Consider the following 17,837-nt stretch of genomic DNA (forward strand, 5'->3'; position numbering starts at 1 on the left):
TCTTGTTACGGATGGTTATGAGCCACCATGTGGTTGCTGGAATTTGAACTCCGGACCTTTGGAAGAGCAGTCGGGTGCTCTTACCCACTGAGCCATCTCACCAGCCCTCACACCCTGTTCTAATGTCACTCTGTTCTCCGTGTGAGATCTTGTCGTTGCTCTAACCATCTCCGAGGCTCTCAGACCATCCATGCTCCCCTCCTGAGAAGAATTCCAAACTGAGACCACAAGGTAGAGTGTCAGTAAGAGCAGTGGTGCATAAGAAGAAGGGATTTTCCAGTGATGATGACAGCCACTAAGGACCTGTTTGCAGTGTTTCCATGCTACTTAAGAACTAGATATGCTTCATCTCTTGGCATCATACCGCCTATCCTGCTCTAATGGAGAAATGACAGCCATAAGAAATTGCAGGCTAATTATCAAAAACCATGGTGTGAAAAGTTAATCTAGAAAAACAGAGATTGGCTAATTTACTCCTAACAACAATGCTGATTTTCTTGTAGTAGATTTTTTTTTTCCTAATAAAAGTTTGCCAAAGTTGTGAATGCATTTGCAGAATCTGCTGTTGCAAAACAGCGTGCTCTTTGACTGCGTACAGTGTTTGTTCTGGAATTACAGCTTTTTCTTTCCCTTGTTTCCTACACCATCATTGGCTTTCGAGACATCCCATTTCCTTTGTCGTCTGCTTTTATAACAAATAAAACACCAAGCCTCTCCCCAGCCCTGTTGTAGATAGCAGTTTCTCTCACAGCAAGATTTAATGTAGTAAAATTTATTAATTTAATTAATAAAAATAATGTAGCCTTTATCTATGCAAGTCCAACACTCTAGTTTATCCAATTTACTCAAAAACAGCAACAACAAGAAAACAAACAAACTCCCCCAAGCCTATAATTTCTGATATCTCGACATAACACCTGTCTGTGAATGCCTCCCTGATCAGGTGATGCAAGCGCAGTGTATCAAAACAGAAACCGAGTTCTACCTGCGCAGCCGCAGCGAGATAGTGGGCGGACAAGGCCACACCATGGGGGCGCTGTACTGGCAGCTGAATGATATCTGGCAGGCTCCATCCTGGGCCTCTCTCGGTAAGTATATCTCTTTGTGTGAGAGAAATCAATGCCTGAGTGGAGAGGGACTGGGAAAACACGGAGCCTGAAGAATCAGATTACCTCAAGGAGAACTGGGCCAAAGAGGCTATTCCCTGAACCCTCAGTGAACCCGGCTGGCCCTAACAGTCTTTCCGTGAGCTTGCTATTCTCGGCAAAGTCGCAGTGGGCTGTGGAGGAAGGAGTGGGTTCCAGGTACAGAGATCCCAGGTGTGATGTGGTGTGGAGAGGTGTGTGTATGGACCCAAAGGTCAATATGAAGGGTCTTCACCAATCACTCAGCATCTTCCTCTCCTACCTCACCCTGACCCCCGACCTGGCGCTCTTGGAGCTCATGGATTCATCAAGGCTGGCTAGTCTGCAAACCCCGAGGCTCCCCAGTCTCTGCTTTCCCAGAGCAAGGCATGATGATGTGCCCAGGTGTTTCCGTGGGGGCTGAGCATCTGAACTTGCATGGCAAGCAGTTTACCAACTCCCCATCCTTACTCCATGAGCCCTCCCCTCCTCCCCCCACACCTCCGCCAAGTCCTCGTCATGTAGACTTCTGCATTTAATTTGAGAGGTTTTATTTCAGGGTTACCTCATGTATGTGTCAAAGTCGGTGAATCTGACTTAACAGTATAAAATCCTCATTATGTGCCCCAACTATGCTTTGGAGAAGGTAGCAGAGTCAGAACTGCAAGTAGGAAAGGTTGGCACCTGAACCAGCTCAACTAGCAACGGGTCACATGACTGGCATGGAATTGCACTTAGAACGAATTCATCTATGTTCGTATCTCGAAAAAACTAAGGGGTCATGACAGGTCTCTGACCTTCGGTAGAGGGAATCGTGGGACACCATAAGGGGGAAGAGCGATGATGCTGGCTTGCAGTCTATCCCCTCTAATGGTCGTCACACGTCATACGTCATACGTGAGACTGTCAGTTACCCTAGGAGCCATCTCCCACTAGCAGAAAAACTTTCCCAGTAAAAATCCAACGGGAGTGGCTCGTCTGTACCACACTTCTCCCACCAATCGCTGCTTTAAGAAACAGGAACCATGGGGAGTGAGATTTTTCAGACATGAAATTTTGTAAAACTAGAAAGAATTGGAGTCTTATCTGTCATTCAACTTCACAGCTTGTACCCTACACCGTATGGTCACCTCTGTGTCTCTGTCTCTCTCAGTGGAGGTAACTGGGCGCCACTGTGTTCCAGGCTCTACCCTTGGTTCCCTTCTGCACACCATCCCTGAAGCGCTGTGATGTCCACAGAAGCCAGGCAGCAAGCTCAGGGTCCCGAGGCTCAGTGAGCTTTGGAGGCTGGTTGAATGACTCCAGTTTTGCCTTTTCAAGTACAGTCTATTAATCATTGCACTGTCTTTGATTTATTGCTTCAAAATGGCTTAGTCACCAAATTGCTTTATAATTGACAAAAAAAAAAAAAAGGTTAATCAGGATGTTTTTCTAAAAATCATCCAGCTGGAAAAAAATTATCTGTTTTGTTAATTAAATCTTTACTTCATTTCTCCCCTCCTCTAGACAGTAGCTAATGATATTTTCTAGAAAGCTTGCTCCCTGTTTTAACAGAACTAAGGTTTATATTATACATACATTCATAGGGGCTATTTTTTTCCCACCCTTTTTTCTTTGTCTTGTTCTTTTGGTTTCCAGAAGTGGTTCTTCACCGGGGAGAATCTCATTCTCGGACAGATTTTGAGAAAGGAAGAAAATGAAAAGGTTGAATGATAAGATGTGGTGGTTTGAATGAGAAGGGCACCTCATAGGCTCATGTATTTAAACACTTAGTCCCCCACTGGTAGTACCAGCTGGGGAGGTAATGGAACCTTTTAGAGGTGTAGCCTTGGTAGAGGAACTGTCTCAGGAAGCCGGGCTTTGCGGGTGTGTAGCCTTGCCCCACTTCCTGCTTGTTCCATCTGCTTCCTCTGTGTGGCTAAAATGTGACCACTGAGCTCCTGCTGCCATACCTTGGCTTCTCCTCACTGTAGACTCTCTCTACAAATTCTTTCTTTTGTAAGTTACTTTTGGTCATTAGTATTTTATAATAGCAATTCAAATATAACCAATTCCAATATAACCAATTCAAAGAAACCAAAGGAGGTTCAGCCTACTAGACATCTGACCGAGGCACGGGATTCTACGGAGTTCTAACACTTTCAGATTATATTTGAGAAGGTATTAATTACCATGGATTCGGATGTCTAATCTGATTCTGAAACAAATTATTTTTGTTGTTGTTTTTTTGTTGTTGTTTTTGTTTTTCTGAGACAAGGTTTCTCTGTATAGCCCTGGCTGTCCTGGAACTCACTTTGTAGACCAGACTGGCCTTGAACTCAGAAATCCGCCTGCCTCTGCCTCCCGAGTGCTGGGATTAATGAAACAAATTTTTGTGTAATGCCTGTTTTATTTTGCTTAGAAGATTTTGTAGCCATGGGCAAAGGGGAATGGAGTCTAGATAATTCTTATGAATGAAAATTTGCAACAGCATCCACTCATGCGGCTAATGATCTTCTCTCTCTCTCTCTCTCTCTCTCTCTCTCTCTCTCTCTCTCTCTCTCTCATTTATGTGTGTGTGTGTATGGTAAAAACGAACACTGGTTACCAGCATACTGGTTTACTCTTGTTGTTCCAGCATGAAGAGATTGACGTTTGAAAGCCTAGGGATTAGGGCCAATCTGGATCTTATCTCAGATGAAACAAAGCAAAATAAAAACAATCGAAAGTGCACTGCTGTGCCGAGCTTCCGGAAGCAAGGCTGTCTCTGAGAAAGTCCTGCCTTGGAGTGAGGTCTGGGCTCAAGGTGCTGTTCCTAGCAGGTTTCGATGAAGGGCTGGAGTCTTCCTTTGGAAAATAGGTTGTTCCTACCTACCTTTATCTTTCTGATGTTGTGAGCTTCGCATGAAACCGGCTCCAGAACTGATGATTGAGCCCTTAGAACACGGAGTTCACCCTAACACAAACTCCCTCTCACACATGTGGACCCTGCCCCCGGCTGCCTGCTCCTGGCATCTCTGACTCTCTCTCTTGGCTGTTTGCAGAGTATGGAGGGAAATGGAAAATGTTGCATTACTTCGCTCGGCGTTTCTTCGCTCCACTGTTGCCAGTGGGTTTTGAAGATGAAGGTGTTTTTTACATCTATGGTGTCTCAGATCTTCACAAAGATTACCACACGGAACTCACCGTGAGTTACTTGGATACATTTTTTTTTTTTCCCCCGTCTCTAAAGTTGAGGGCAACTTTTAGATGACTTCTTTAATAGTTTGGTGATATTCTTTTGGGAACAAAGGAGAAGCTAATACGCCTCAAGACGCTTGTAATATTTGTAGCATCTGCTTGGCTGTGTAGATGTACGCAATTCAGGCTAATGTCTGCCGTGTATTATACAACCCGAGCAAAGCTGTTATCATCTTGGGGTTTCAATTCCCTCAGCTGTCAAATAGTACTAGTCTGTCTTCCTTAGTATTATCTATGAAAAATGAATAAAAGAATTACATGCACGGTGCAAAGAGCAATGCGCTCTGTAAGTGTAAGATTATCACTGTGAGAAGCTGGGACTAGTCCACCTTTCACAGAAGTGGTTAAAGAGGCGAGGTAAGGTTGAAGTCAGTAAAACCATCCAGAACAGGTACACAGAAAAATAAACTTGTGTCGTAAGTTTAGATACAAAGGAAGACTTAGAAACTGTTGAATGTCTCCAGTTTAGATGATGTTACTAACACTAGAAACAGTTTCCAACTATAGAAGACCTGCCCTGTGCTGGGTTCTTGCCATTTTCAGTTCTCCTGACAGACAGTATGGTCTTCAGTGTTGTTCTCATTTTATACATGGAGAAATGGATCCTGGGTAATAGAAGTTGAGTAGTGACGTGGCTAGAGTTTCGAGGGGCTGGGGTGCAAAGGCAGGTGTTACAGCCTTTGCTGTAACTGCCGTCCAGCCCATGTTCCTCTCTAAATAGACAAGCAAAGCCATAGGCACTCAGGAGGCAGAGGCAGGCGGATTTCTGAGTTCGAGGCCAGCCTGGTCTACAAAGTGAGTTCTAGGACAGCCAGGACTACACAGAGAAACCCTGTCTCGAAAAACAAAAACCAAAAAACAAAACAACAAAAAAGAATGGTCCTTGTCATCCTTTCCTCTCCAGGTGAGGCTCCATCACTGGAGCTCCCCGAAGCCTTTGTGCTCCCTTGTGAATTCAAGTATTGTGATTAAGGCTGGAGAGGCGGTGGTTCTATTCCAGAAGCCAGTGTGTGAGCTGCTGAAGAAATGCAAGGGATGTACAAGGGAGACATGTGTGGTCTCCTTTTACCTTTCAACTGACAAAGAACTCTTCAGCCCAACAAACTACCACTTCCTGTCCTCCCTGAAGGACGCCAAAGGGCTGCTCAAGGCCAACATCACTGTAAGTGTCTCTTGTCTGGGCTCCCAGTGGCCTGTGGGGTGTTCCTTCTCTTGGGCAAGTGAGCTGTTTCCTGGTACTTTACTTCTTAGTACTGTGAGCCTGTGACCTGGGGATGGTTCTTCTCTTCCTACTGGATGCTAAGTCTAAGTCATTTCTACATCAGGGTTTGTTTGTAATTAGTTTCTGCCACTCTGTGCTGTCCTGTTACCTTTCCCTGGTAGGGCTACAAAGGTGGAGTGAGGGTGGCGTCGACCTCTGCACAGATTGCCTCTCTGCTGGGCTCCGGGCTCTGTTCTCAGTGTGCTATTGCATAAGCTCTGCCTTCTGTGATATCCTGGATGGGCGGTGATCTTGTTTTGCAAGTGAGATAACCAGTGTACAGAGGGTTAGGCAGGAAGCCCAGTGTCCCATGGCCCAGGATGAACAATGATTGAATCACTCTAGTTTGGCTCTAGTGTAGTTCATTAACTCTCCTCTGTCTTTGATTCATTGCTTCAAAGTCCCTTAATCACCAAATCTCTTTATAATTGGCAAGGATAATCAGGACACGTTTCTTTATTTTCAGATTAATGCATCTGGTAAACACGGCGCCTGTCTAGTTGATTGAAAACCTTTCCTATTCTTCCCCCACCTCCACGTAAAAAAAGGACAATATTTTTCTAGAAACTTCCATTCTCTGTTTAGCCAAATTTAAACTTGTTACATTGTTTATTGAGATTTTTAATTGGCTTAAGAAAGGATAATATTTTTAAGGCCTTTTTTTTTTTTTTTTTTTTAAAGAAATGAAAACAACTGAAAACATACCTTCTCTGGGTCACCGAGATAGAACAGAGAGATAAGGAAGTTGCTGTGTGCATAAGCCAATTTCTATTTTTCTTTTTTAAACAGCAAAACAAGAAACAGCCTATGCTGTCTTAATGCGAAAATGTCCCCCAAAGGTTTGTGTCTGGTCCCCAGTGGGAGATGCTGTTTGGGGAGGTTTGGGAAGTTCAGCCATCTTGGAGGCAGGGCTTTGAGAACTTAAAACTCACCCCCTTTCTTGTTTGCCCTTCCTGTTTTGTGCTTGCGGTTCGAGATAAGCACCCTCAGGTTCTCTTCCTGCTGCCAGGCAGCCCGTTTGCTGCCAGGGCTCTTCTCTGCCATTATGGAATCTTAACACTCTGCAAGTCTAAACCCGAACAAACCCTTCTGGATGTCACCTTGGTGTTTTATCACAGCGACAGAACGACTGACAGACAGCCACAGATAGCAAAGATCTATCGGCTAAATAACGGCCATATTCAAGATCTATCAGCGTGTGACTTTGAAATCAAAGTGGCTTGTTGTTGTCGTCATTGGCGAGAGGGCTTAATCACTAAAGGGCTGGCAGACACCCGAGTTTGGTCCCCAGAAACCCAAGTAAGAAGCCAGTTGTGGCAGCTTGTTTCTGTAATCCTAGCATTGGAGAGGTAGAGCTGGGGAGGAGCCCTAGGCCTTGCTGGCCAGCCAGTCTAACTGAAATGGAGAGCTTTAGCCTCAGAAACCCTGCCTCAAAAAATAAATTGAATAAGGAACTTAAGAGGCTTCTTGCCCCTGACCTGTGGTCTCTGTATGGTTATTTGTGCATGCACAGACACGCGCACTCATGCATGCATGCCTACAAGCACACCCTTCCCCCAAAGATTTAATTTGTTTTTTTAAAAATTCATTTATTTGTTTATTATTCTAGCTAGACTTTGGTTACTCATGATAATTGGGAGTCAGAGAGCAGAAGGGCTTCTGGTTCTATTTCATTAGCATATCGATGGGACTTATCCTTCTAATCATGTTGATTAGCACTTATGGTTAAGGGGGACTCACTGTGTCTGGCTCTGTGAACCCAGAGCTTAGGGTCAAACCTCAGTTCTGCTGTAAGGCACACAGGATGTGACTTCTTTCTCCCAAGTAGGCATCAGAGAAAGCCAGGCCCTGGTGCCTCTTTTGGCCATGACCTTGCAATAGTAGCTAAGGCTTCCCCTGGTGCCTCCTGGCCTGGGTGGGGTAAACCATATGATCTGCTTGCTTGTGTCTGAATTGGGATCCTCACTGGAAGAGGAAGATGCCATGATTTGGGATCATGCTGTGTCACTTCATTCCTGGGTTTAGGAGCTCTGTAGTTATGCTCTAAAGCTAGGCCCAGTCCTAATCCTTTGAAATGGTCACTTAAAGCTACCAAAATGCCAACTGTACCTTTCTGGGGCTTTCAGCTTCTCAGAAATATTTTCCTTAATAATTGACATTTATGGGCTGGTGAGATGGCTCAGCAGGTAAGAGCACCCGTCTGCTCTTCCAAAGGTCCTGAGTTCAAATCCCAGCAACCACATGGTGGCTCACAACCATCCGTAAGGAGATCTGGCGCCCTCTTCTGGAGTGTCTGAAGTCAGCTAAAGTGTACTTACATATAATAAATAAATAAATCTTTAAAAAAAAATTGACATTTATGCATTCCCTTGGTTTGAGATGACGATTGGTAATTTTCCACAGACTTGAATCATTTTTCAGAGCCTGGCGAGTGTCACACCTGCACAGAATATATATGACTTTGGCGATTCAGCCCAAAGTGTTGGGAAATACAGTTTTTATTAGGCCTACATAGATGTCTAGCTGACAGATGTCAACTGTAGCACTTTCTCGTCCCTCACTTCACTTACCTTTTTACATTTTTTTCAGGTCAACATCTCTCAGATGGACAATGTTTTTGTTTTTGATCTGGAAACGTCCGCCATTGCTCCCTTTGTTTGGCTGGACGTAGGGAGTATCCCAGGGAGATTTAGTGATAATGGCTTCCTCATGATTGAGAAGAATCGCTCTGTACTGTTCTACCCTTGGAAGCCCACCAGCAAGAGCGAGCTGCAGCAGGCCTTCAGCGTCACCTCCCTGACAGATACCTACTGAAGGGACATGGCTTGTATTTCAGTGGACACTGGGGACGAAGCCTTTCTAAAGCATGGCTGGAGAAGAAGGCGGCCTGAGATAAAACCAAAGAAGTATCTGCTGCGTGAGGCGCTATGACTTCCCAATGAATACTGTTCATCCAGGTGATGTCCTTAGACAAGGTCATGCCCAGGGATTCTTGAATCTCTCAGGATGGTGGTTTTTGTTCCACAGCCAAAGCACAGCCAGTAGACTCATACCACCCGATGACCTTTTTGGGAGACCACCAGATTGTGACATGATTGTATGTGTGGAACCAAATGTGGAGGTTCTGAAGTAATGTAGGACTTTCATAGCACTAGGAATTCTACCCCCCGAAGTTGAAGTATGTGACTACGATTGCCAGAAGAAATGGGAACTAAGATCCTGCAATAGAGATTGCTTGATGGCAGCCATATTGATTGTTGGTAGACAGCAAAGGGGCCTGAATGTTGTATTTGATTACTATCTTCAGGTAGGATTCCTTTTTTCATATAGTTTGACAATAACTTTTTCTGAAAAGACCAAGAGAGCGCTCTTTCTTTAAAGAGCAGTGTAGGTTGATTGTGCTGGTAACTTCCTGTAGTCCCAGGACTCTGGAGGCAGAGGCAGGAAGACCACAAATTCAAAGTTGGCCCCGACTATACTGTTGAATTTTTCACTTCTCCTGGTCCTGAGTGTTCTTGTGAGCTTTAGGCTTAACACTGATTCTGATGAACTCTCTAATCCAAAGTTATGAGCTACATTTAAACTCACTGGCTCTGGTGTGGAAGTGTCAAAAAAATGTTAATAAGTAGCTATTTTGGGCACTGGTGTGTGGGCTTTTTGGTACGACTTTTATACTTTTTCTATATATTTTAAATTGTATAAAAAACCCATAGGTTATATAAATTGCATTGACAACTTGAAAGTTTATTTTCACTCTGTTTAACCATGTAATAAAGATTTCATTGCATACAAAGCTGCAATGAACACCATGTCTGCTTGACAAATGAGGAATGAAGACTATAACCGAAGATTACTGGAAAGCATTCTTAATTACTTAGTGGAATGGACTGGTGATGAGTATTTTATTTAAAACCGAGACTCATTAACTAATGGTTTTATTTTTAACCCTGAGAATCTCGAGGCTGAGGAACTCTGTAAAGAAGATAAATAGTACTGGCTGTTCAGTCTTTTCTTCAGTACCTGTGGTGGAATTTTCCCCTAATGAATAAAAATCACAAGGGACCAATCACTGGGCGAGTAGGTGGGACTTCCGGGTCTGGGGAAGAAAGAGGACAAGTAATGGTCCTTTGGACTGTGGGAGCAAGGGAGGCAGTCCCAATGTAGGAAGCAGGAGGCTGTCCATTCGAGTGAAGACTTACACCATTGATTAGTTTATAAAATTAGGATGCTAGGTTCTGCACCCAGCCATTGTGTTACCTGTTGATTTTAAACTGGGATTGTGTGATGTTTTCCATCACACGGAGACTCAACGGGGTTACAGAAGGTGATGGAGGCAGAGCATGGTGTGCAAGAGTGCACCCCAGCCAGCAGCAGGAATTTGGAAGCACGGGGCAAAAGTGGCAGCAGCCAGCCTTGGGAACTTAGGGAGCCCAGTGGAGAGAGCGACCTCAGCGCTCCAGAAAGGCAGAGCCCGCCTGGGTGAGACAGGTGCTGGCTAAAAGGAATAATGTGGTCTCCATGTGTGTCTGCAGGGCTGAATCCAGACTGAAGCCGCCGACGGGTGCCTAAGCCAGCATTAGCGTGTGTTTGTTTGCTTTTTTTATATTTCACACAACAAATACACACGAGCTTTCTCATTTTACACACTCATAGACTCTCACACGCGCGTAAGGCCTCTCAAGGACTACACCTTGCAAGGTGCTGAGGGCAAGGGAGGACTTTGCTCTTCTTTACCCGGGTGAGTTCCCTTGAGAAGCCTGCAAAGTGGCCTTTGACGTTGATAGACTGGCAGCCATGCACAATCTGCCCCCTGTGGGAAGTGTGTACCCCGTTCAGCACTGTAAAACTACTTAACCAAATTCTGTGGTATTAGCACCGCGAAATGCTACCTACTGAAGAAGAAGTGTGTAGTTATTAGTACCAGAGGAAATAGGAGCTCTCCAGTCTGGGACTAGAGAGGCAGCTTGAAAGTTAAGAGCACTGACTGCTTTTTCAGAGGACCCGAGGTAGGTTCTCAGCCCCCATCTTTGAACAGCCTGTAAGTTCAGGTCAAAGGACTCTGGTCCCCTCTTCTGGACTCTGTGGGTATCTGCACACATACAGCATGCATGCATGGATATACGCACATGCACATACATTTAAAAATTATGAGATTTTTTTTTAAGGAACTTGCTGAATAAATAGAACTTTTCACCTCTCCTGGTCCTGAATGTTCATGTGAGTTTTAGACTTAAAAGCTGATTCCAATGAACTCTCCAATCCAAAGGGATGAGCTACATTTAAACTTATTGGCTTAGTGGAAGTGGCAAAAGAATGTTAATAAGTAGCTATTTTGGGTGCCATTTTATATGGTTCTTTAGTGTGAGTTTTGCAGATGATAACATTGTGTCTCAATGCTAGCCATACCTTGTAATGTTTACATTGTGTTTATGCCCAAATTAATACTGCAACCTGAACACAATGGCTTAACTTCTGCATTCTCTATTCTTGTGGTAAGATGGGCTCAGTAACCCCTCTTGTTTTGTTTTGTTTTGTTTTCAGAATAAATGAAGTATTTTAGCTCAAAGATGTGGCTGCAGAGACAACAGGGCTGTTGTCATGATTGAAACCCACATTCTGAGGCTTTTTAACTGCAGGGTCTCAGGTAGTAACTTTAGTTTTCTTTGGTGGAACACAATTTTACTGTTAGGTAATAACAGTAGCCAGCTGTTCTTCAGAGCGCCTTCCTGCCATTTTGCAGATGTTTTTGTCCGGTTTACTGTAGTAGATGGAGTCTGATGTGCTTACTCTTGGGTTTGGGTTTCTGAGTTCTTTCCTTAGTCTTGGTGGGAACAGTAGGCAAGGATCAGGTCTCTGAGACAACCTTGCAAAGTGTGTTCCAGAGAGATCGGGTGGCAGGCCCCACTTCACAGAAGTGCATCTTCCCATTCCCGAACAGGGAACAGGGCAGTTAACTCTCTCCTTTCAGTCACTGTAGTTAACTAACTCTCTCTCCACTGTAGTTATATTTCTCTCTTCCTTCCTTCCTTGGCTTTTCGTTGTGAGACATGGTCACACCTGGGAAGTCACTCAGAAAATAAGCAGAATGATGTCGTTCTCTGTAGGAATGAAGGTGAACTGGAGAGACCAAGATATGTTTGCTAACTTCTCAAAGTGCCAGACATCTGAAACAGAGTTATTCCCCTGGGCTACCTCAGCATGTGAGGCGTGTTCTCAGTTGAGGAAAAGCAGACCAGCATTGTTTATGTGGGAAATTCAGAGCCTTTGACATCATTCCTGGGCTGATCTTTGGCTAATTCTATCAGGATGGGGAGGAAAAAAAAAGCTATCAGGCAGAAAGGATACTTTTAAGACATTTATTTTTATTTTATGTGAGTGTTTTGCTTGCATGTATCTATGAGTGCCTTGAGCCATCAAAGACTTTCTAGGTTCTGTGGCACTTGTGTGCACATGGTGCACACAAACCAGAAAATATAGAAATGGAAACAAGAAATCTCTTTGAAAAAAGAATTCCAAATCACAAGACAGTGCTCAGGTTGCTCCCATCCAAAGTCAGCCCTTACGGCCACCAGCCTTCCAGTTACCGGAGATTCCTGCTGCTACCGGGAGAGCAGGCACACTCACGAAAGCCTGTCAGAATCTAATCTGTAAATGGACATCCCAGGTGGGTGGGGCTGGGGTCAGAGAATGATGGCCGCCAGGTGCCTTTTCCCAAGGACCTTACAGACCTCCACAGGTGGCCAGTGGGGACATACCCTGCTGCTCATATAATGGGTACACTTCAGCCCTTGCTTCTAATGCTACATCCTCCGAGCCACACAGTCCTTCTGTGGAATTCCCTCCCCAGCTTCTGCCATCCAGGGATCAGAGGCAGCCTGTGTGAAGGGTGAAGGATGAGGGTGCTTCCAGTTGTCCCCGCTTTCTCTGAGAACTGTAAAAAGAATCCACGCCCTTCCCCATACTGCCTTGTACGCCTGAGCCTCCTCCAAGCCCCGTCTGCCCACAGCATTAATCATTATTCCAATAGCTTCTTACCTAAAAGGACAATCTTATTCAGTGTCCCCCTTGAACCTCATACCTGAAATCTTACAGTAAGGCCATCTTATCCAGTATTTTAGAAAAAGATGTTTTTGGAAACATGATAAAATGAAAACATTTCAAATGGGTCTCTAAAGGGTTTCCTTGTAATTGATACATAACGAAGAATACAAGATCAGCTGGCCAGCCAGGCTGGGCTCTGATATATGAGCAGAGGGTTAACCTGCCAAGACATCTCTGAGCCCTTGAGCAGGAGCCAAACAATAATAGGCTTTGCAGAAATAAGGACATTGTGTCATTGTCTCATTTTTTGATAAATATCCTTCCTCATGTTTGTAGACAAGGGTCACCATAAAGGGGAAGTTTGCAATAATAATGCAGTTTGATTCCTTATCCCTTTAATAAGATTTAGCATGCTCCCTTGTGCTGTCTCATGCTGTGTACTGAGCAGGATTCCAAGAGATACCACACACACACACACACACACACACACACACACACACACACACACACACAACCCAGAGTTCTCAGGAAGGGGAACATTTCTATTTGAAAGCTGCATGTGTTCTTGCCTTGAACACACTTGAGAGCATCCTCTTCTTATTTTGTCCTTATTTATTATTGGGTCCTGAGAGACACTGCATACATTCCCACTGGTTGGAGCAACTATTAATGGCTGGCTGGCCAACAGCCAGAGCGTCTGCTCTGAGAGGAGGCTGTGACCTCCAGGGAGTGAATCATACTTGTTATATCAAACATATTCCTCTTTGTCAGGGAGATGCTATACGGTGAAGCATGTGACATTTGTTGCTATCTTGATAGGAGTTTTCCTGTCTGGTAAGAGATACCGGAGTGCTGAGCTGTGGGTATAGGGGAAGAGTGGGGAGGGAGAGAGCCCGAGTCCGGCCAGAGTTCCTGTGCTCTGGGCAGGTGGACACTGGAAGACTGCTGGATGCTTTCCACATGGCCCCAGGTGGGCATCTGGCTGTGTGAAGCCACTGGCCTCACACGGCGGGGGGTTAACAAGGGGCAGCCCCTAGTACCAGGTTCTCAGTCTCTGGCATCCCACGCTGGATACAGCAGAGGAGCTGAAAACAGAATAGAGGTCCGGAGCGACACTCCGGAGATATGGGAAGAGGGCAGAGGGAGAAAGGTTACCATACAGGTGAGAGTCCTTAGTCTGGGCCTTGATGAACAGAGATAGTCTATGGTTTTAGAGCTTTATTGTAGAAAAGTTGAGAGAGAGAGAGAGAGAGAGAGAGAGAGAGAGAGAGATCTTAGAGAGTAAGAGGGAGAGATGGAGGTGAAGCCAAGCAGCCTCTCTTATAGTGGGCTTGTTATCTTGTTGTTGCTAGGTAACTAAGAGGCGTCTAGCCTGAAGGTCAGAAGCTTGGGACATTGTTTACATGACTGCTAGCCATGAGCCTCTCCTGTGGGGGCTGTGGGGGCAATAACTTCGACAGGAGCCAGGGGTTCAGGAGACATGAGGGAATGCCTCCCATCCCATGTAGGTGGGAATTACCACCACCACGTTTCACCAGGAGTCAGGACCTCAGCTCGACTGGAGACCAGGCTGTCTGTACATAGCAGATTGCCCTACACCGAAGGGCTTGGTTTGTTGAGAGGTCTTGCTGTTCTTCCAGAAGATCTGGTTTTTGATTTGCAGCACCCACAGTGGCTCATACTCATCTGTACTCTAACTGCCAAGTATCAGACACCCTCTTCTGACCTTGGGCACCAGGCATGCAGGGCTGCACATTCATACAGGCAGGCAACATTCGTACACATAAAAGATTCTTTTTAAAGAGAGATACTGGAAGTGAATCCTGCTACTGGGTGTGGCTGAGAAGCATCCATTTGAGGACTTGACACTTAAGAGGGTTGATGAAACAGTGCTGACAGGCACAGTGATGGTGTAGAAGCTGCTAAATTAACCCTCCACCCTCCATCTCAGGTCTTCTTAGAGTACAACCAGAAAGGTCTCCTTTGTTTAATCCACTTGCAGTCAGGTCTTCTGACTCGACAACCACAGTCATCCAAATTGACACCATTAAAGGAATGAGCTCTAACGTCAGACATACTTCATACTTGTGTTTGAGTACCGGGCCAACACTAGCAGGTTTCGTGAGTCTTTCTGTGCCATAATTTCTCTATTTTCTATTTGTGTGTGTGGTAGATGTGTATGTGTGTTAGCATCCACGTATGTGAAGGTCAAAGGTGGATGTCTTTCTTGATCTTTCTCCATGACCAAGCCAGCTCAGGGTCTCTAGGGAGGGAGTGAGCATTGAAAAGAGATAAGACGACGCGATAGAACTCATGACTCATAACAGCAACGTGACTCCAGCCAGTGCTGAAGCTGAATCAGGCGTATTTTTTCCACTCTGCTTTGAAAGTATTCTAGGTTCATACAAAGAATCAGGGTCAGTTCTTAGATCAAAGACAAAGTCGTCAAAGAACAAACAAGGCACAAACAGAGTAGTTAAGATGTTAGCATTTTTGTCTAAGCTCCACCCCACAGTTACCTGACCCTCTATAAAAGGGGCTCCTTCTTGCTCTCACTCTGTTCTCTTGCCCCTTCCCCCACTTCTCCCCATTCCCCTCCCCCCACCACGTGCTCATGGCCGGCCTCTCCACGGCTACCCTCTCTCTCTTCCTTTCTCTCCTCTACTACCCTCTTAACTTCCCTCCCCATGCCCTGAATAAACTCTGTTCTATTCTATCCCATCACGTGGCTGGTTCCTCAGGGGGAAGGGGCGCCTCAGCATCCCCCACACCTGACTATACCTCCACCAAGCATATTCCTTCTCTATTTTTATAAAGCACAACATAAGGAACAAACAAGGCATATACGAAGGTCCCGAGATTATAGTATTCAGGGTCTTAAGAAGGCCCATCGAGATACAAAGAACACATTCCTTAGCTGTATTCATCTTGGACCTACGTCCTTGTCCTAACCCAATGTCAAATTCCTGCCAAATTCCTAGGAGCAGTCCCCAAAGCTCTCCACGTCTCCACCTTATTTTTCTAAGACAGCATCTCTTTCTGAACCCGGAGCTCACTGATGGAGGAAGGCTAGCTGTAGTGAGGCCAGCGAGCTCTGAAATCTGCCTGCCTCTGCTCTCCCCGCTCTGAGGGTAAAGGCATGTGGCACCATGCTTTTATGAGGGTGATGGAAGTCTAAAGCACTGGTGCTTTACCCACTGAGCCGACCATGTCTGTCTCTGTCTCTGTGATTTAACCCTCCTCATGTAATTGTGAGAACGAAGTGAGATGACTGGTAGATAATGATAGCACAAATGCAGCAACTGTGTGTGATTATGATTAATCATTATGATTAGTTATCATGGTTAATTATAATTAATGTTATTATTATGATTCCTACCTCTGTATGAAGGCTAGAGGGCAGGTGTGGGGAGGTGGGTAATCTGAATCTTGGCAGGCATCAGATGTAGCTGTAAACAGTGTCACCGGGGATCAAGGGAGAGTGGAGAAGAAGCAGTGCGCACCCACGACCCTACCCTGCCTGGCTGCCCTGAAGATGCACGTATAGAAAATGTGGGTAAAGGCCACAGAGGCCATTTGCTTAGCAGATGAGGCCCAGGAGTGCTCTAGAAATTTGAATGATCCAATAACATTTAATAAGTGAGAGTTCCTGCAAAATAACAGATTTATCTGTTTCCAATCTTTGTGCTATAGAAAAACGTAAAGTGGGCCAGGCATGGTGACGCATGCCTTTAATCCCAGCACTTGGGAGGCAGAGGCAGGCGGATTTCTGAGTTCNANGCCAGCCTGGTCTACAAAGTGAGTTCCAGGACAGCCAGGGCTATACAGAGAAACCCTGTCTCAAAAAACCAAAAAAACAAAACAAAACAAAACAAAACAAAACAAAAAAAACCCCAAAAAACAAAACCACCACCACCACCAACAACAACAAAACATAAAGCCTGAATTTGCTTGCAGTCACTCATACGTAATTTCATAATCAGTTGAAATCACCTTTATATTAGATAAAATGGTAACATTTCAAGTGGGTCCCACACATAGAGGGTAGGCACTTGGGCTTCCCCTCAACCATAGGATGCTGGGTCACCGGCTCCCCATGCCTACACACACTTCATTTAACTCCTCATGTGTTAATTTTCTTATCTTATAGACAGGGTCAATAATAACAGGCGTTTCACAACATCACTGTGAGATCGAGTGGGGTCGCTGTTTAACACTGGCATGGATGAGCTCATGGTTAATGCTGCTTTATGGTTCTTGTTTCCCCAAAAGATGGTGGGAGCCATCAGGCTAGGGGAGTGGGTCTTTTGCTCAGATGAAAGAGTTGTTTAAAGCATCCCCTCCAGGGTTTGGGGGTGGGGGCGATGATCCCAGGCTCTCTGACTTGAAGTGAAGAAACAGAAAGATGAATATATTTCAAATCCACCCTCTCTTTTTTGGGGGGTGCCGGGGGTATGGCTTTGTCCAGTTTTATCAAAAGAAAAACGAAAGCTGCAAGAGCCAGGCCCTGCTGGTGGTGGCACAGGGCTCTCCATCTTCCCACAGAGGAGACCAATCCCCTGTGCACAGGAAAGGAGGCTGCGGGGAGGTGGCTGGCCAGTGTCTGGGCCCAGGCTGGCTTTCAGCGAGCTTCTGGAGGGAGGGAGGTTTCCGCAGCTGTAAGTAGAGGGGAGGGCGAGGGCGAGGGCGAGCTGGAGGGAGCTGGCTGATGGCACCCTGACTACAGGCATGGGCAACTGTTTTCAGGAAGGAAAGGAAGTAGTGAGGGCCTATGATGAGTGGAAGATGGAGAGAAACAAAGAGAGAAAATCAGTGGGGGTGGGGGGGAGAAAGTTACGTGAGGAAGAGAGAAGAGAGGGAGAAAAGGAAAGAGAAATGAGAGACAGGAAGAGAAAGGGCGAGGAGGGATGGGACAGGAAGGGAGAGGAGAGAAAGAAAGGAAGGGGCAGGGGGTGGTAGAGAAAGGAAACGGGGAGAGGGAGGGAGAGGAGAAAGAAGGAAGGAGCCTGAAGGTCTCTTAGCTGAGCTCTGGCTTCTGTCTTAGGCTCCTGGCAGGCAGAATGGAAACTGGGTCACAAGGTCCAATACCAGAGCTACTTCCTGCTCTGTCTATTAATTTACTTCACTTCTATCTGTCCTGCTATCCTGGCAAACAGGTAGCAGCCAAGTGAGTGTGTGTGTGTGTGTGTGTG

The 17,837-nt window shown here is 45.5% G+C and overlaps 1 protein-coding gene across 3 annotated transcripts in view; it reads left to right on the forward strand.

The window, feature by feature from the left end:
* Manba (mannosidase beta) overlaps positions 1-9,397 on the forward strand; it is an 83,617-nt gene extending 74,220 nt beyond the window's left edge. Inside the window, exons 14-17 of one of the 3 annotated variants that reach the window (XM_021196316.1) lie at positions 944-1,088; positions 4,148-4,290; positions 5,248-5,505; positions 8,194-9,397. In XM_021196316.1, the coding sequence (XP_021051975.1) occupies positions 944-1,088; positions 4,148-4,290; positions 5,248-5,505; positions 8,194-8,418 (771 nt within the window). In that variant the 3' untranslated portion in view covers positions 8,419-9,397. Of the gene's footprint in view, positions 1-943; positions 1,089-4,147; positions 4,291-5,247; positions 5,506-6,285; positions 6,339-6,393; positions 6,922-8,193 lie in introns of those variants that run through there. The other 2 variants (XM_029537887.1, XM_029537888.1) reach the window with 2 other exon arrangements.
* The last annotated feature ends 8,440 nt before the right edge of the window (positions 9,398-17,837 follow it).

Source organism: Mus pahari, chromosome 4 (genome assembly GCF_900095145.1).
Source record: "Mus pahari chromosome 4, PAHARI_EIJ_v1.1, whole genome shotgun sequence".
NCBI classification, from domain to species: domain Eukaryota; kingdom Metazoa; phylum Chordata; class Mammalia; order Rodentia; family Muridae; genus Mus; species Mus pahari.